This window comes from Ambystoma mexicanum, chromosome 12 (assembly GCF_040938575.1).
Source record: "Ambystoma mexicanum isolate Mex_15411 chromosome 12, UKY_AmexF1_1, whole genome shotgun sequence".
In the NCBI taxonomy this organism is placed as follows: domain Eukaryota; kingdom Metazoa; phylum Chordata; class Amphibia; order Caudata; family Ambystomatidae; genus Ambystoma; species Ambystoma mexicanum.
Window position 1 is genome coordinate 473,804,822 of NC_090936.1, and position 19,668 is coordinate 473,824,489.

The following is a 19,668-nucleotide window of genomic DNA, read 5'->3' on the forward strand; positions in this document are numbered from 1 at the left end:
TCGGGATCCACTTCCTACCCTGTATCTTTTGCCCTCTCCGCCAGATATATTAGCTTCGCAAGAGGGTGTGATAAATCCAATACCTTCTCTTGACAGCTCCTCCACAATCTGTCAATACCCTTGCGAGGATCTTTACTTGTCTTGGACACAAATGTCAACATTTTAGGATCTAGCTCGGGGGGTCTCTGACACCTTCCCCGGGAGGTCTGCACGTGGGCATTCCGCATGCAGACGTTGCCTAACTTCTTTGTCGAGGGCCTTTCTCAATCTCATTGTCATATACTGACCAACTCTGGGAGATGGCTGCCAGTCTGAGGATCTCGGGTTCCGGATACTATCCGGGTCGAACATGTCCTCTTGGTCTTCTTCGAGATGTTTCTCTTTGCAGGCTCTCTTCCCCCCGCCGGGTTTCGCCCATTCCTCCTCTGCTACCTCCTCTCCATCTTGAGAGGAAAGGTCTTTCTCTGCTGGCCCCTCTTCCGAGCCTGGGTCATCTTCTCCACAATTATCCTCCCCTGGAGTGGGGGTCATGGGGTCTGGTACTGCCTGACTTTGCAGATGAACAAGTTACTTTCTTACCTGATAACGTTCTTTCGACGGGATGTTCCTCCGTCGTATTCCTTATCTTTGATATACGTGTCCAGCTTGCTGGCCTCAGAAATTTTCTCTGTAGAGGGCGCTGCGCGTCGACGTCCGCCGAGTCGATGTCCCTCGATGGCCACCGTATCGGCGCCGATGTCACCATCCCCATAGACACGCGCTGCGTCCGTTGCTCAGTTCCGTTTTGTAGTATAAGAAAGACATGCCTGAATTGGTTAGTAACCTTGAAGGAGCGAAAGCTGCAACCACAGGGGAAGTTATCACTGCGGGGATGGATGGGAGGGGCGATAAGGAATACGTCGGAGGAACATCCCGTCGAAAGAACGTTACCAGGTAAGAAAGTAACTTGTTCTTCGAAGGGATTGTGTCCTCCGACGTATTCCTTATCTTTGATAGACTCCCATAGCAGTGGTATGTAATTGGAGGAGGGAGTGATAGTGTTATATATCCCTTTAGGGATGGACCGAGTATAATACGGCTTTGCCAAATCTGATCTCTTGAGCAGTGGAGGAATCCAGGTTGTAAAATTTTGTGAATGTATGTGCGGACGACCATGTGGCAGCCGCACATATGTCCCGGACCGGTACCCCTCTCTGGAGAGCCGAAGAAGCTGCGATACCCCTGGTTGAATGACCCCTGAGGTTTTGGGGTAGTTCTTTCCCTGCTAGTCTATAACATTCCAGGATGGCCAAGATAATCCACCTGGAGATGGTTTGTTTTGTTATGGGTAGTCCCAACTTGTGACCTGAGTATCCTACAAACAGCTGGACTGCTTGCCTGATTCTAGCCATTCTGCTGATGTAAAAGCTGAGAGCTCGCCTAGGGTCCAGCCTGTGTAGCCTTTCCTCCTCTTTCCCCGGATGGGGAGGAGGGTAGAATGAAGGCAAGGTAATTTTCTGAGTAATATGGAATTCAGAAACTACCTTTGGGAGAAAATTAGGCTTCACCTGGAGGTCAATCTTGTCCTTGTGGAAGATTGTATGTGGGGGTTTACCTGAGAGAGCTTGAAGCTCACTCACCCTTCTAGCCGAGATTAGTGCTACAAGTAGGACAGTTTTAAGTGTGAGAAATCTTAATGTACAAGAGTGAAGTGGCTCGAATGGAGTGCCCATTAAGAAGTTTAAGACTAAATTTAAGCCCCATAATGGAACCTGGAATGGTTTTGGAGGGTAAACATTAGTCAGACCCTTGAGAAATTGTACCACTAGAGGAATTTTGAAATAGGATGGTTCCTCCGCAGTGCGCTTGAAGATAGAAAGTGCTGCGAAATAGCCTTTTACAGTGCCAACTTGAAGGCCTGAGTTTGCCAAGTAGAGTAGAAATAATAGCACCGTTGGTGTACCGCATGAAAAAGGGTTGATATTCTCTTCCCTACACCAGCTGCAAAACATGTTCCAACGGCAGCAGTATAAAGACTTTGTTGCTGGTCTTCTGGCCGAAAGCAACACCTCCATGACGTTATCAGGGAGATCCCAATCCTTGTACATCAACCTTTCAGAAGCCAAGCGTGAAGGTTGAGGGTACTGGTGTCTGTATGGAGAACCTGACCTCCCTTCTGCGAGAGAAGATTCTCTTTGAGTGGAAGACGGATTGGAGGATAGATGGACATATCTAGAAGGTCGGGGTACCACGTTCTCCTGGCCCAGTCCGGGGCAATTAGGATCATGGTTTTCCGGAATCTTCTCAACCTCCTGATCATTTGAGGAATAACAGGGACTGGTGGAAACGCGTAAAGGAGTGGAAACTCCCAGTCCACTACGAACGCGTCTCCCAGAGCTCCTCTCGGGGGAAATTCCCTTGAACAGAACAGATCGCACTTCCTGTTGGTGCTTGTGGCGAACAGATCCACCTGAGGGGTTCCCCAAAGGGCGAAGATCTCTTGAAGGACTTCCTGAGCTAGCTCCCATTCGTGGGAGACTGTGCTCTGCCTGCTCAGAGCGTCCGCTGTCAAATTCTTCTCTCCGGCTAGATGGACTGCCGATAGAGAGATTCCTTCCCGAATTGCCCAAAACCAGAGCTGCATTGCCTCTCTGCACAGTGGTAGTGAATCTACGCCTCCTCTTTTGTTGAGGTAGTGCATGGCCACTGTGTTGTCCGTCATTATCAGGATATTTCTCCCCTGTACTGATGGCAGGAAAGCTTTCAGCGCTAGTCTGATCGCTCTCAGCTCTAATAGGTTGATATGTAGTCTGGACTCCGATGGAGACCAACGACCGCTGATGGTCAAGTCGTTGGCATGGGCTCCCCACCATGTGAGCGAGGCGTCTGTGACTACTGTTATCTCCGGCCATGGTTGCCAAAACAGTTCTCCTTTCAAGATGTTCTCCGAATAGGCCCACCACTGAAGGTCGTGGGCTACCTTGTCCGGAATCCGGAGGTCTGACATTCTCCCTGAGAATTGTGACCACTGACTTCTCAGTGTCCACTGAAGAGATCTCATTCTCAGGCGAGCCTCTGGCACAAGTAAGATGCAGGATGCCATGAGGCCTAGCAACCTCAAAAAAGTCGAAGGCTGGGAGACGTTGGGCATTTTGAAACTTGGTGACCATCTGTAGAATATCTTGAGCCCTCACCTCTGGTGGCGAGGCTTTTCCCAGAGTGTCCAGGACCGCTCCAATGAACTGGAGTCTCTGAGATGGTATCATCTGTGACTTCTTTAAATTGAGGGAGAAGCCCAGTCTGTGAAGGAAGAGGCAGACATAATCTAGCTGGGTCCGGGCCTGTTCCGAAGATACGGCCCTGATCAGCCAATCGTTCAGGTAGGAATAGACGTGGATCCCTTCCCTCCTTAGACTCGCCGCCACTACCGACATCAGTTTGGTGAAGACCCTCGGGGCGGAGGTCAGCCCAAATGGCAGAACTCGAAATTGATAATGAGAGTTGCCAATTGCGAACCTCGGGTATTTCCTGTGCTTGAGATGGATTGGCACATGGAAATAAGCATCCTGAAGGTCCAGAGATACCAGCCAGTCCTGGAACTGGAGGGCCTGAAGAATCTGAGATAGAGTTACCATCTTGAACTTGTCCTTCCTGAGGAACTTTTTCAATTCTCGTAAGTCCAGGATGGGTCTCAGTCCTCCGTCCTTCTTTGGTATGAGAAAGTAGAGGGAGTACCAGCCCTTGTTTCTGTCCGCTACAGGTACCGGTTCTATGGCACCTTTCTCTAGCAGGTCCATAATTTCCTGCAAGAGGAGCACTTTTCGGGAGCTGTTCCCCGGTGGATGACTGAGGGATGTGTAGAAAGGGTAGGCAGTAACCTTGGGCAACTGTCTCCAACGCCCAAGCATCTGACGTTATAGCCTGCCATTCCGTCAGATGGTGAGTTAACCTGCCCCCTACAGGTGTCTTGTGTGCAAAGCCCTCAGAGTGGTTTGGGGGCGGCTGATGCAGATGCCGAGGGTAAAGAGGCACCTGCTGCTGCTGCGGTCTTAGTACCTTTGACCCGTCCACCTCGGGTGGATCTTCTTTGGCCCCTTTGAGCCGGCTGTCCTCTGCCTTTTCCGAATGCGGAATAATAGCGAAAGGACTTTCCTCTCCCAGAGGTTCCTGAGGGGCGAAAAGGAGTTTGGCGGATAGCAGCTCCTATGGATTTTGCTGCTGCTTTACAAGTCTAACTTTTCCAGACTGTCATCAGCCTTTTTCTCCGAATAACGAAGAGCCGTCAAAGGGCATATTCAAAAGTCTGGCCTGTACATCTGGAGCAAAGCCAGACCTTCGTAACCACGCATGCATGCGGATTGTTGTACTAGCCGCCATGGCCCTGCTGATAAGGTCAGCGGAATCGATGCCAGTTTGAAGAGACTCGCACATGGCATCTTTGCCATCTTGAATGATGTTAAGGAAGGCTTCCTTCTCCTCTCCATCGGGTATGCAGTCAGCCGCTGATGAAGCACACTCCCAATGTGTGACTGAACCTGGCGAGCGTACAGGTGGCGTTGATGGACTTCAACGCCATACTACAGGCAGAGAAGACTTTCTTTGCCATAGAGTCGTACCTCTGGTCATCCCTGTCCTGTGGGACAGTAGGGTAAGCAGTCCTACTGCTGGATGAAGTTGCCGCTTGAACCACCAGGCTCTCTGGGGTCGGGTGTTTTGACAGGTATTCAGGGTCAGCAGCCGCTACCCTATACTTTGTCGACAGTCTTTTATTGACTGCTGGGATGACTTCGGGAGTCTCCCAATTGGAAGAAATTTTTCTTTGTAGGGCTGCATGGAAGGGGACCACCGGGTCCTCCTGAGGGCCTCTGTCCAATATATCTGTTAGATCATCCTGTTGAAACAGGTGAAGGCGCAGACCAAACCATAAATTCAATTATTCTTGCCATCATGGTTCTATATGGTGTTTCTGCATGTTCCCCTGGGTCTGGCTTTACATATTCCACTTCTGGGGGAAGTGTCAAGTCCACTGGCCTCATGAAGTGAATCATGTAGTTCCTTCAGCCTCCTTTCCTCAGAGGTGAAATCCTCTGCAGCAGGCAGTGAGGATCTCTGTAAACCAAAAGTTTCTTGGTCAGAGTCTTCTCTTTCTTCATAAATTGAAGAAAGAGCAGGGTATTCTCTCTGAAATGGAGTAAAGCCCATCTCTAGGGCTGAAGGAGCCAAACTCGTTATCGGACGAGAAAATGTCGACGCCGATGTAACCGGCCTCGAAGGCGCCGAAAATGGCGTTGAGAAAACTGGAAGGGGCCATGAAGATTTCGAGAGGATCGGGATCCTACTCGAGGGCATCGACGACGGTCTCGGCATCGTGCCGGAGGCCCTTGAAAACACTGTTGGCTGTGGAGCCTTGGTCCTCTCTTTCATCTGCGTCGACGATGGCGTCGAGTCGATCGACCGATGCGTCGAGGAACCCTTCGACAACGGCGTCGAAGGAATCCTCGACGACGGTGCCTTCTTACCCGATGGCTCATGGCGCTCTCGGGTGGAATGTTTCGCCGGATGCTGAGACTCGAGGCGTTTTGATTTTTTGGGTTTTTCCCCCGGGGTATCACCCTCAGCTGTCTTCGAGGGGGTCGAGGCCGCGTTCTCGAAGACCCTTAACATTTTCTTTCTGAATTCCTCCCACTCGGTTTGAGAACTGTTTGGTGGGACAGGAAACACTTTCTGGGGACACCGAAGACGACGAGGAATGGGACCTTCGACGTCTCCTTTTCGAGTGTCTAGATCTCGACGAATGGTGGGAGCTGCTTCGAGATCTAGAATGGGAGTGTTTTCGACGGCGAGGAGATGAATGCCTCGACCCGGCCGACGAAACCTTTGAGGTGGTTTTGGCTGACTTACCTCTCTCGAGCTTCCCCTTTCGCTTCTTCAGGGCTTTCGCCGTCATGGACATACAGTCCTCACACTCCGAACAATGGTGCCCGGGCCCCAAGCACCATAAACAGACCCTGTGTGGATCAGTTATTGACATTTTTTTACCGCAGTCTCGACATTTCTTGAAGCCGGATCGCGGCGTCGTCGGTTCTGATGAAGCCATCGAGAACGATAAGGAATATTCGTCGAATTAGATACAGATTAACTGACTGAACTGAGCAATGACGTTCCGAGGCCCCACGAAGCGTGGAAAACGGACCTGAGCAACGGACGCAGCGCGTGTCTATTTATGGGCATGGTGACGTCGGCGCCAATACGGTGGCCGTCGAGGGACATCGACTCGGCGGACGTCGACGCGCAGCGCCCTCTACAGAGAAAAAATTTCCGAGGCCAGCAAGCTGAAAACGTATATCAAAGATAAGGAATACGTCGGAGGACACAATCCCTTCGAAAAGCTTCTTTGAGCTTAGTGAAAGCGCTGGCTACCTCCGGGGTATTCTCTCTCACCCCATCTGATGGGCCCTGGGGGTCGCAAGAGGATTTCCTCTTTCGGGCCTGGCTACACCCCTTTGACCCAGGTTCCGAGGGTCCAGTGGGCGTGCGCTCAGTCTCCTTGGTGCTCTCTTTGGGCTGGCTAAGCATTGCTTCTAGACCAGCGAGCTTTCCAGCACTTCCTTGAAGCTGGCAGCGAGAACCAGAGGCCGTTCTTCCTCGCTCCAATCAAATTATTACATCTTCGGGAGTGCTCTGTGTGCTTGGTACCTGAGGCAGGTGTCTTGGCACGCCCACAACGCTTGGACTGATGCTTGTGTATCTATACACTTTCCTTTTAAGTATAAGTCTATTTTCTTTCTGTTTTATTTATTATTATTTATTTATTTATTATTTTTGGGGGGCTTGCACCAGACTGTTTATAATATTTCTGTCTGTGATAGGCTATGCTTGTTTAATCGTAGTTCTGCACAGGTTAAATGCGCCTGCTTCGTGTGGAGGAAATTCCTCTCCTTTCCGCGGGCTATGGACCCGCTTCACAGCTGATATCTTGCTGTGCTGCGTCACTGCTCGTGCGGCGTAAAATGGGAACTCTGTTCCTTTTAATTAGATTGTTAAAGTATTAGGAATTCACCGCCGGGCCCAGCGTCTTCTCTTTACCCCCGTCGCATTCAAAATGCGACGGATGAGTGCTGTATGGAGGATCCGGCTCCGCCACCACGAGGGTGGAGGCCGGAGCGCTCAGAGCGCTTCCGTTCCACCTCTGCAGAGGCGGGGGTAAGGCTCTGAGCCGTTCGCTGAGCCCCGCAAGGCCGAGCTGAATCCCAGACGTGTTGTGAAAACGGCAGGGGTCGATTGCCTCGCGGGGTCCGAAGCGCTCTACTTACTGTTAACCGCGGCTCCAGTTACTGCTATAGCGGCTCCCTGCCTGATTCACTGAATGTACCAAGCTCTGTCTAACGCGTTCGCGCGTAACTATCTTCTTACAGTAAATCTCATCATAGCTGATATATTTCTGTAGTTATGCTCCCTGCATAACGTTCTTCGCACATATTCCCCTCCTGAGTATACATAACACTATCTTATCCCAGTTTACGGAGAGGTGATAAAATAGTACTTATCTGCTTGAAGAGCAGTAAAACAAGAGGAGGAGCCCAGGGACAGGATGTGTGTCCTAGCTGGGCTGTGCTGGAATGGACTACAGAGACTTAGGGATTTGTAGTTTCAGGAAAGAAAAGTTACTTTTGGACACTTTTCAGTTTTTCGTATATTTGTTGAAACTTCTGAGGAGTAGTAATAAACAAAGTTGAAGCTTACTGCTAGCCTCCAGTCTTGTCATAGAATGTTCATAGCTTGCACCAGAGCTTCATTGGAGGTAGGATTACAAATTAGGCCATCATGTAGTCTCCAAACTCCCTCGGGTAAAATGGGGGGGCCTTTCATTCAAGTTGGTCTCGTATTGTGTGTATCAAAGTACAATGTGCACATAAACTCAGATGCAAATCTTTACCTTTATTACTAAGGTATCATAAATACAGTTAGTGTTGTTCTTTGCTCTGTAGATTGTTAAAATCTGTGCTGAAATATGCTATAACTTACTATGTTTATATCCTCAATTTGAGTGTTCACCTTTTCTTTCATTTCCTGGCGTTCTTCACGAGACTGTGGGCAGACATGTATTCTTGCACGAAATCTACAAAATCCAAGGTGAGAAAAGAGGAAAGTATATGTTAGGAAATTAAAAATTGAGTTGCCTCCTGACATTGGAATTGAACGTGCTTCATGCTTATAGTATTATTTCCTGACTGTGGTACCATCTGATAATCAGTGAATGGGTGCACTGTCCTTACCTATGAGAAGTCATTAATAATGACCTAGAAGAACAAGTTACTTTCTTACCTGGTAACGTTCTTTCGATGGGATGGTCCGACGACGTATTCCATATCTATGACATGTAATCACCACAGCTCTGCTGCTTCGGAAACTTCTTTCGGCGTCTGCGTCCTGCGTCGATGCGCCGTCGTCGAGGACCTCCTCCGACGTCATCCGATGTGATAAGTAGGACGCACGACGCCCGTAGCCTCAGTTGTAGTTTTTTCCCCCAGAACGTGTGACATTAGTCAACTGCCAGTCAGACACAAAGCCTTGCGGAACGTAAGCTGCAATCGCAAAAGAAATTCTGCAGCGGGGAAGGCAGGGCGGGAGAGATATGGAATACGTCGTCGGACCATCCCATCGAAAGAACGTTACCAGGTAAGAAAGTAACTTGTTCTTCAAGGGGATTGGGTCCTCCGACGTATTCCATATCTATGACAGACTCCCAAGTACCAGAGCAAGGAGGAGGGAAAGAATTTAGAATCAAAATTTAGAATAGCCAATCAAATAGAGCAAAGGACCGCCTTGCCAAAGGCCAGATCCTGTCCTCGGATGGAATCGAGGGAATAGTGACGTACAAATGTATGTACTGAAGCCCAGGTGGCTGCATCACAGATGTTGCGAATAGGAAGACCCCTCTGCAGGGCAGTAGATGCAGCCACACCCCTGGTAGAATGGGCCCGCAAGCCAGCCGGAGGGTCCTTACCCGCCAAGCGATATCACTCAGAGATGGCTAAAATAATCCAGCGAGACAAAGTCTGTTTCGTCACAGCTTGCCCCAAACGCTTTCCAGCGTAACCAATAAAGAGTTGATCGTCCACTCTGACCCGGGACATGCGTGAAACATAAAAGCTTAAAGCTCTCCTAGGATCAAGCCTATGGAGCCTCTCCTCTTCCTTACCAGGATGCGGAGGAGGATAGAATGCCGGAAGAACAACCTTCTGGGCCAAATGAAATTCCGTCACTACCTTCGGAAGAAAAGAAGGACGAACTCTAAGGACAACCCTGTCCTTGTGAAATGCAGTGAAGGGTGGCTTAACTGAAAGTGCCTGTAACTCACTCTGCGAGCGGAAGTATCCGCAACTAAAAACACAGTTTTCAGAGTGAACAGCCTCAAAGGGCAAGAATGTAAAGGCTCAAACGGAGCACCCATAAGAAACTTAAGAACAAGGTTTAAATCCCAACCGGGCACCAGGAAAGGTGACAGAGGGAACACCTTAGTGAGCCCTTTCAGAAACTGTGAAATTAAAGGGATTTTAAAGTAAGAACACTCTTCAGACGAGCGCTTAAAGATGGACAGCGCCGCCATGTAACCTTGCAAGCCCCTGTGGGCCAAAGAAAGTAAAAAGGACAGAACCATGGGGATGTCACATGCAAAAGGATCCACATTCTGAACTCTGCACCAGTCGCAGAACTTACGCCATCGGCAATGGTACAGAGACTTTGTTGCTGGCCTTTGGGCCGAAAGCAACACCTCCATCACGTCTTCAGGGAGGTCCCAATCCTTATACTTCAACCTTTCAGAAGCCAAGCGTGAAGGTTGAGGGATCTGACCTCTGGATGGAGAACCTGACCCCCCCTCCCGTGAGAGCAGATCGCCTCGGTAGGGAAGACGACGTGGAGGACAGATGGACAAGTCGAGAAGGTCCGGGTACCACGTCCTCCAAGCCCATGCCGGAACAATGAGGATCATCCGGGAACCGAACTTCCGTAACCTCTGCAGCACTTGCGGGATGACGGGGACTGGAGAAAACGCGTACAGCAGCGGGAATGACCACTCCACCACAAACGCGTCTCCTAAGGCTCCTTTTGGAGGAAATTCCCGCAAGCAAAACCTTTCGCACTTCCGGTTGACACTGGAGGCGAAGAGATCCACTTGAGGGGTCCCCCAAAGGGCGAAGATCTCCAGGAGAATCTCCTGAGCCAACTCCCACTCGTGAGAGATCGCGCTCTGCCTGCTCAGAGCGTCCGCCGTCATGTTTTCGTCTCCGGCCAGATGAACTGCCGAGATCGAAACTTCCTGCTGGATGGCCCAGAACTCGAGCTGCATCGCCTCCCTGCACAGAGGAAGTGACCCTGCCCCCCCCTTTTTGTTGAGGTAGTGCATGGCCACTGTGTTGTCCGTCAGGATCAGGACACACTTTCCTCGCACAGTCGGCAGAAAAGCCTTCAGGGCTAGCCTGACGGCCCTCAGCTCCAACAGATTGATATGGAGTCTGGACTCCGACGGAGACCAACGACCGCTGACTGTCAACTCGTTGGCATGAGCTCCCCATCCCGTGAGGGATGCGTCCGTCACCATCGTCACCTCCGGCCAGGGAAGCAAAGCCCCCTTCATCAAGTTGCCTTCGACGGCCCACCACAGAAGGTCCCGGGCGACCGAGGTCCAACATCCTGCCGGAGGACTGCGACCATTGCGTCTTGAGTGCCCACTGCAAAGATCTCATCTGCAGGCGAGCCTCTGGCACCAGAAGAATACAGGATGCCATGAGGCCGAGCAACCTCAAGAACTCGAACGCTGGGAGCGTCTGGGCATGCTGAAACTTGTGCACCATCTGCTGAACGTGAAGAGCTCTCACCTGGGGAGGAAAACAATGCCCCAGGGAAGTGTCGAGCACTGCTCCGATGTACTGGAGCCGCTGTGTTGGCGTCAAATGGGACTTCTTTAAATTGAGGGAGAAGCCCAGCCTGTGAAGGGAGTGGCAGGTGACGGACAGATGATCCAGGACTTGCTCGGGAGAGCTCCCCCTGATCAACCAATCGTCCAGGTAGGGGTAGACGTGAATCCCCCTTGCCTGAGATGCGCTGCCACCACCACCATGAGCTTGGTGAAAACCCTCGGGGCGGAGGTCAATCGGAACGGCAGGACCCGAAACTGAAAGTGCGAGTCCCCAACCGCGAACCTCAGGTACTTCTTGTGCTTGGGATGGATCGGCACATGAAAGTAAGCATCCTTGAGGTCGAGTGACACCAACCAGTCCTGAAGCTAAAGGGCCTGGAGGACTTCAGAGAGAGTAACCATCTTGAACTTGTCCTTCCCGAGGAGTTTGTTCAAACCGCGCAAGTCCATGATGGGTCTCAATCCCCCGTCTTTCTTCGAAATCAAAAAATAAGGGGAATACCATCCCTTGTTCCTCTCTGCTACAGGCACCAGTTCTATGGCGCCTTTCTCGAGCAGGGCTTGAATTTCCTGCGCAAGGAGCGGATAGGGACTCTGCAAAGAGAGGTTCCCCGGTGGATTGTCGCGAGGCCTGTGCCGAAAGGGAAGACAGTAGCCGTGGGTTATGATCTCCAGAACCCACACATCTGAAGTAATGGCTTGCCACTCTACAAGATGCTGTGCCAGCCTTCCCCCAACCGGCGAACCATGAGACATGGCCTCATGACCGAGTGGGAGCGGCGTTACCTGAGGGCAAAGAGGCAACTGCCCGAGCGGCCTTGGCACCACGGGTACCCTGTCATCCACCTCTGGTACCCCTGCGTTGGCCTCTTTGACTGCCAGCTCCTCTCGCTTTACTCAAGGACGAGTAATAGCGAAAGGAACCACCCCTCCACTGCTGTCCCCTAGGACGAAAAGGCGGAGGTTGGCGAACTGCAGCGCCCAACGACTTCGCTGCAGCTTTTGAGGTCTGCAACCTCTCAAGGCACTCGTCAGCCTTGCTGCCAAAAAGGTGTTCACCGTCAAAGGGCATGTTGAGGAGCCGGGACTGCACATCAGGAGCAAACCCCGACTTCCGCAACCACGCAAACCTGCGTATCACGGTGCTCACCGCCATGGACCTACTGACGCATTCAGTTAAGTCCAAACCTGACTGAACGGACTCACACATGGCATCCTTACCATCCTGGACCATAGCAAGGAAACCATCCCGTTCGTCCCCTTCGGGAATATGTTCAGCCGCTAACGCAACACAGTTCCACAGAGTGTGTGTGAAACGAGACAAGGCACAAATGGAGTTGGCCGCCTGAAGCGCCATACCACCAGAAGAAAACACTTTCTTCGCCCAGCCATCAAAACGTTTGTCGTCCCTATCAGGAGGGATGGTAGGGTACGACGCCTGCTTTGCCGGGGCCGTGGCCGCCTGCACCACCAAACTCTCCGGAGTGGGGTGCCTGGTCAAGTAGCAGGGGTTGCTACTGGCTGGACGGTATTTTTGTGACAAGGATCTGCCCACCGCCGGGAGACTCTCCGGAGCAGTCCAAGCCGCCGCCACCCTTCTCTGTAAAGCCATATGGAACGGCAGTACCGGGTCAGTTGGGGGACCAACATCAAGGATGTCCGTCAGATCATCCTGCACAAACTCCCCTGGGGGAGCAGACCATCCCAAGTACTCAGAAACCCTAGCAATAAGGCGCCGGTACGAGGAATCGGCATGAGAGCCAGGCTCAGGCCTACAAAACTCCACCTCCGGAGAGGTGTCCAGTCCATTGGCATCATGCAGTGACTGCCTCAAATCGTCAAACTGACTATGGCCCGAGACAATTTCATCTGGAACCTGACTAGGAACCAGGCCATCAGAATCCTCATCCGCCTCTGAAATATATTCCAGGTGGTGAAAAGAAGGCACCCGAGAGTGCTTGCTCTTAACCAGAGCCTTCCTAGGGGGTTCCCCCGTGCCACGGGGTACCTCCGACATGAAAGGCGTCAATGGCATTGAGCGAATCGGCGTTGACGTCGAGAGAACAGACATCGGCGTCGAGAGAATCGGCGTTGACGTCAGATGCAGCGCCGCCAACATCGGCGGCGTCGACACAGCCCTCGAAGCCGGAGCGTGTCCCTCGACGACCTGAGCGTCGACGGCTTCGACGACTTCCTCGGAGCCGGAGCCTCGAGAAAGCCTGTCGACGCCCTCGACGCCTCAGACGTCGATGTCTTCCTCGAAGACCTCACAGGTGCACACGGTCTCGAACGCGTCGAGGACCGGGAACAGGTACGTCGAGAACGAGTCTCCTTGTCCGAACGGGACCTCTCCCGTGACTCGTGCCGACCACTCTTGCGAGCGGCGTCTCTCGACCTCTCACAACCGACCCCACTCGGGGGCGCGGACGGCTTAGTACCCTGCGACTCAAGAATCGCCAGCATTTTCTTCCCGAAGGAAGCCCATTCCTCCGGCGTCGCACGGCTGGTGGGGTAAGCGACGTGCCGGGCAGAGTCCTCCGAAGAGGACCTGGAAGACGACCGGTGTTGGCGCTTCCGAGAATGCCTCGAAGAGGCTGAGGAGTGGTGAGACCGACTCCTAGAAGGAGACCCACGAGACTTCCGACGATGACATGGAGAGTCACCCCTCGAATCATCCGTCGAAAGCCCCGCAGACTTAGACTTCCGGGGCTTGGACACCCGACCTACCGACAACTTCTTACATTCACGTAAGGCTTTGGACGTGAGCGACTGGCAGTCGATACAGTCATCCTTGTCGTGGGCCTCCGAGGCACCAGAGGCAGGCAACGTGCGAGTCCGTCACCGACATCTTGGACCCACACTCCCCGCACTTCTTGAAACCCGGACACAGGGTCGAAGACGAAGTAGAAGACATCTTCATATGAAGGATTTTCACAAAACGAACAGGTTCGAAGAACCGAGAAGAACAGAACTCCAAAGAGTCGAGGCGTTAACCGAGATTCACGAAGCAACACGTTCGCGGAAAAAACGGAACTGAGGCTACGGGCGTCGTGCGTCCTACTTATCACATCGGATGACGTCGGACGAGGTCCTCGACGACGGCGCATCGACGTCATCGACGCAGGAAAAAGTTTCCGAAGCAGCACAGCTGTGGTGATTACATGTCAGATATGGAATACGTCGGAGGACCCAATCCCCTCGAAAAAGGGGTTACATCAGAAAGAACAAGTTACTTCTTAACTTGTAACGTTCTTTCGACGGGATGTTCCTCCGACGTATTCCTCATCTTAGATATCTCCTTCCAGCTCTGCTGGCCTCGGAAAAAATTTTCTCTCTCTAGAGGGCGCTGCGCGTCGACGTCCTCCGAGTCGATGTCCCTCGACAGCCGCCGTATCGACGTCAACGTCATCCTACCTATAAAGGCCGCGCGCAGCGTCCGTTGCTCAGTTCCGTTTTGTAGCCCACAATAATACTTTCTGGACTAAACTAATCACCCTGAAGGAGCGTAAGCTGCAAAAACAAGGGAAGTAGAACTGCGGGGATGGATGGGAGGGTCGATGAGGAATACGTCGGAGGAACATCCCGTCGAAAGAACGTTACAAGGTAAGAAGTAACTTGTTCTTCGAAGGGATTGTGTCCTCCGACGTATTCCTCATCTTACATAGGCTCCCATAGCAGTATTCTATTATCGGAGGAGGGAGTACTGACTTCACGCTGTCTTCTATTGATGAATAGAATGCAGTACAGCCCTTCCAAACCTAGTCTCTTGACTGGAGGAGGAATCCAGATTGTAAAAACGTGTAAAGGTATGGACAGACGACCATGTAGCGGCCGCACAGATGTCTTTAACCGGCACGCCTCTTTTGAGGGCCGATGAAGCTGCAATACCTCTGGTCGAATGAGCCCTAAGGTTTTGAGGGGGCTCTTTCCCTGCCAGTTTATAACATTCCAGAATGGCTAGAATGATCCATCTGGAAATGGTCTGCTTAGTTATTGGTAACCCCAGCTTGTGACCTGCGTAACCTACAAACAGCTGGTCTGCCTGTCTTATCCTGGCTAGTCTACTGATGTAAAAACTTAAAGCCCTCCTAGGGTCTAGCCTGTGTAACCTCTCTTCCTCTTTCCCCGGGTGAGGAGGAGGATAGAAAGATGGTAGGGTAATCTTCTGAGTGATATGGAATTCAGAAACCACCTTTGGGAGGAAATTAAGCTTCACTTGCAGGACAACTTTGTCTTTGTGAAATATTGTGTGAGGGGGTTTACAAGAAAGAGCTTGTAATTCGCTCACCCTTCTAGCAGATATAAGTGCTATTAATAAAACAGTTTTAAGGGTAAGGAATCTTAACGAACAAGAATGGAGAGGTTGGAAAGGCGTGCCCATCAGGAAAGTTAGTACTAAGTTTAAATCCCATAGGGGAACTTGGAATGGTCTTGGGGGATAAACATTGGTTAACCCCTTTAGAAACTGTATTACCAAGGGTAATTTGAAATAGGATGGTTCTTCCGCAGTACGCTTAAAGATGGATAGCGCTGCGAGATAGCCCTTAATGGTGCCAACTTGAAGGCCTGAATTTGCCAAATATAGTAGGAAGGACAAAACCATTGGTGTACCACATGAAAAAGGGTTGATATTCTGTTCTCTACACCAGCTGCAAAATCTGTTCCAACGGCAGCGGAATAAAGACTTTGTTGCTGGCCTCCTTGCCGAAAGCAACACCTCCATAACATCATCAGGGAGGTCCCAATCCTTGTACCTCAGCCTTTCAGAAGCCAAGCGTGAAGGTTGAGGGTTTTGATGTCTGGATGGAGAACCTGACCTCCCTTCTGTGAGAGTAGGTTCTCTCTGAGTGGAAGTCGAATTGGAGGGCAGATGGACAAGTCTAGAAGGTCCGGGTACCACGTTCTCCTGGCCCAATCCGGGGCAATTAGGATCATGGTTCGTCTGAATCTTCTCAGCCTCCTGATCATTTGAGGAATGACAGGGACCGGTGGGAACGCGTACAGAAGCGGAAACTCCCAGTCCACTATAAATGCGTCTCCCAGAGCTCCTCTCGGGGGAAATTCCCTTGAGCAGAACAGTTCGCATTTCCTGTTTAGGCTGGTGGCGAACAGATCTACCTGAGGGGTTCCCCAAAGGGCGAAGATCTCTTGAAGGACTTCCTGAGCTAGCTCCCACTCGTGAGAGACTGTGTTCTGCCTGCTCAGAGCGTCCGCTGTCAAGTTCTTCTATTCGGCTAGGTGAACTGCCGATAGAGAGATTCCTTCTTGGATTGCCCAAAACCAGAGCTGCATCGCCTCTCTGCACAGGGGTAGTGATCCTATGCCTCCTCTTTTGTTGAGGTAATGCATGGCCACCGTGTTGTCCGTCATTATCAGGACGTTCTTCCCTTGTACAGCTGGCAGGAACGCCTTCAGCGCAAGTCTGATGGCTCTCAGCTCTAACAGGTTGATATGTAGTCTGGACTCCGATGGAGACCAACGACCGCTGATGGTCAAGTCGTTGGCGTGGGCTCCCCACCCCGTGAGTGAGGCATCCGTGACTACTGTTATCTCCGGCCAGGGTTGCCAAAACTGTTCTCCTTTCAGAATGTTCTCCTGATAGGCCCACCACTGAAGGTCTCGAGCCACCCTGCCGGGAACCTGAAGAAGATCTGTCATTCTCCCTGAGAATTGTGACCACTGAGTCCTCAGTGCCCACTGGAGGGATCTCATTCTCAGGCGAGCCTCTGGCACTAGGAAAATGCAGGATGCCATGAGGCCTAGCAACCTCAAAAAGTCGAAGGCTGGGAGACGTTGGGCATGTTGGAACTTGGTAACCATCTGTAGAATATCTTGAGCCCTCACCTCTGGTGGCGAGGCTTTTCCCAGGGAAGTGTCCAGGATCTCTCCTATGAATTGGAGTCTCTGCGATGGTATCATTTGTGACTTCTTTAAATTGAGGGAGAAGCCCAGTCTGTGAAGGGAGTGGCAAATGTGATTTAGCTGGATCTGAGCTTGTTCCGAAGAAACAGCCCTGATCAACCAATCGTCCAGGTAGGGGTAGACGTGAATCCCTTCCCTCCTTAGACTTGCAGCCACTACCGACATTAACTTGGTGAAGACCCTCGGGGCGGAGGTCAGCCCAAATAGCAGCACTCGAAATTGATAGTGAGAGTTGCCAATTGCGAACCTCAGGTATTTCCTGTGTTTGAGATGGATAGGCACATGGAAATAAGCGTCCTGAAGGTCCAGAGATACCAACCAGTCCTGGAACTGAAGGGCCTGGAGGATCTGAGAAAGAGTGACCATCTTGAATTGGTCTTTTCTGAGGAATTTGTTCAATTCTCGCAAGTCCAAGATGGGTCTCAGTCCTCCGTCTTTCTTTGGAATGAGAAAGTAAGGGGAGTACTAGCCCTTGTTCCTCTTCGCTACAGGTACCCGTTCTATGGCACCTTTCTCTAGCAGGTCCAAAATTTCCTGCAAGAGGAGCGGATCTGGAGCTTTCTGAGAGCTGATCCCCGGTGGATGACTCTGAGGTATACGTAGGAAAGGCAGGCAGTAACCTTGGGCAACTGTTTCCAATGCCCAAGCATCTGACGTGATAGCCTGCCATACCGCCAGATGTTGAGTCAACCTGCCTCCTACAGGTGTCCTGTGAGGGAAGTCCTCAGAGTGGTTTTGGGGCGGCTGATGCAGATGCCGATGGTAAAGAGGCACCTGCTGTTGCTGTGGCTTTTGAATATCTACCCCGTCCACCTCGGGTAGTTCTACTTTGTCCCCTTTGAGCCGGACGTCCTCTACCTCTTCCGAATGCGGAGTAGAAGCGAAAGGACTTGCCCCTCGCAGAGGTTTCTGTGGGACGAAAAGGAGTCTGACGGATTGCAGCTCCTACGGATTTTGCTGCTGCTTTTGAAGTTTGCAGTTTCTCTAAACTGTCATCCGCCTTTTTCCCGAACAAAGAAGAGCCATCGAATGGCATGTTCAAGAGCCTGGCTTGCACATCTGGGGCAAAACCAGACTTTCTCAACCAAGCGAATCTCCTGGTTGATGTACTTGCCGCCATTGCTCTGCTGATACGGTCAGCAGAATCAATGCCCGTCTGGAGGGATTCGCACATAGCGTCTTTACCATCCTGTATAATATTCAGGAACGCATCCCTTTCTTCTCCCTCCGGGATGCAGTCAGCCGCTGTAGAAGCACACTCCCAAAGTGTATGGCTGAACCTAGCAAGGGTGCAAGTAGCATTAACAGATTTTAACGCCATGCTACATACTGAAAAGACTTTCTTTGCCATAGCATCATATTATTTATCGTCCCTGTCCTGTGGGACGGTAGGATAAGCCGTCTTGACATCGGTAGAGGATGCTGCCTGTACCACCAGACTCTCTGGGGATGGGTGTTTAGACAAAAACTCCGGGTCTGTAGAAGATACCCTGTACTTTGTAGACAGTTTATTTACTGCTGGTACGACATCTGGGGTTTCCCAGTTTGTCATGATCTTCCTCTGAAGAGCTTTATGAAAAGGCACCACAGGATCCTCCTGTGGGCCTTTGTCAAGAATATCCGTGAGGTCATCTTGTTGGAAAGATTGTGAAGGTGCAGACCACCCCATGAACTCTGTGATCCTGGCCATTAAGGCTCTATACGGGGTTTCAGCATGCTCCCCCGGGTCTGGCCTAGCAAACTTCACCTCAGGGGAAGTGTCTAACCCACTTGCCTCATGTAAGGAATCATGAAGATCCTTTAACCTGCGTTCTTCAGAGGAAAATTCCTCTCTAATTGGGGTTACAGGTCCCTGCAACTCAAATGTGTCTTCCTGTTCAGACAATTCACCCTCTTCCAAAATTGAGGATATAGTTCTCAATTGTTCTGAACTCATAAAGGGAGTAAATCCCATTTCCAAGGCAGAGGGTGCCGAACTTGTCATTATCGGCCTCGAAAACGTCGATGTCGTCGACGTCGAAGGCTTCGAGCGTGGCGTCGAAAACAAAGGCGGAGGCCTCGAAGACCTCGACAGAATTGGAATTCTACTCGACAATCTCGAAGCCATCGACGTCGAGGACCTGGGGATAGTCACTGGGTGTGTCGTAACCGTGACTTTTCTTGGCGTCGACGCCGGTGTCAAAGCTGGCGTCGAGTCGACAGACCCGTGTGTCGAAGGTCCCTGCGACAACGGCGTCGAAGACATCGACCTCGGCGTCGACGGAACCCTCGTCGACGGAACCTTCGAGGAAGGTTTGGAGGTCATAGTCCTACTCGAGGGTTCGAGACGCGCTCGAGAGGTTTCTTTCGCCGGGTACTGCGACTCGCGGCGTTTTTGACCTTCGGGTCTTACGACCAGAGCATCGCTCTCGGCAGTCTTCGAGGGGGTCGAGGCCGCTTTCTCGAAGACGCTCATCATATTTTTGCGGAATTCCTCCCATTCAGCCTGGGAACTATGTTTCGTGGCGCAAGGGATTCTTTTTGGCAAAACAGAGGAAGAGGAAGATGGAGAAGGGGATCTTCGACGTCTTCTCTTCGAGTGCTTCGATCTCGAGGAGTGATGAGACCCACTCCGAGACCTGGAGCGCGAATGGTGACGAGGAGACGAGTGTCTCGACTTCGTCGACGAAGAAGAAGCTTTAAAAGTCTTACCTTTCTCCAGCTTCCCCCTACGCTCCTTCAGGGCCTTAGCTGTCATGGACATACAGTCCTCGCATTCCGAACAATGGTGTTCAGCTCCCAAACACCACAGACAAACTCTGTGAGGGTCAGTCAGCGACATCTTTTTCCCACAATCTCGGCATTTT

At 51.4% G+C, this 19,668-nt stretch overlaps 1 protein-coding gene across 1 annotated transcript in view; it reads right to left on the bottom strand.

Moving 5' to 3' along the window:
- LOC138513680 (V-type proton ATPase 116 kDa subunit a 4-like) overlaps positions 1-19,668 on the bottom strand; it is a 4,716,919-nt gene that overhangs the window by 3,410,770 nt on the left and 1,286,481 nt on the right. Inside the window, exon 9 of the mRNA XM_069628745.1 lies at positions 8,005-8,098. Coding sequence (XP_069484846.1) covers positions 8,005-8,098 — 94 coding nt within the window. The remainder of the gene's footprint in view (positions 1-8,004; positions 8,099-19,668) is intronic.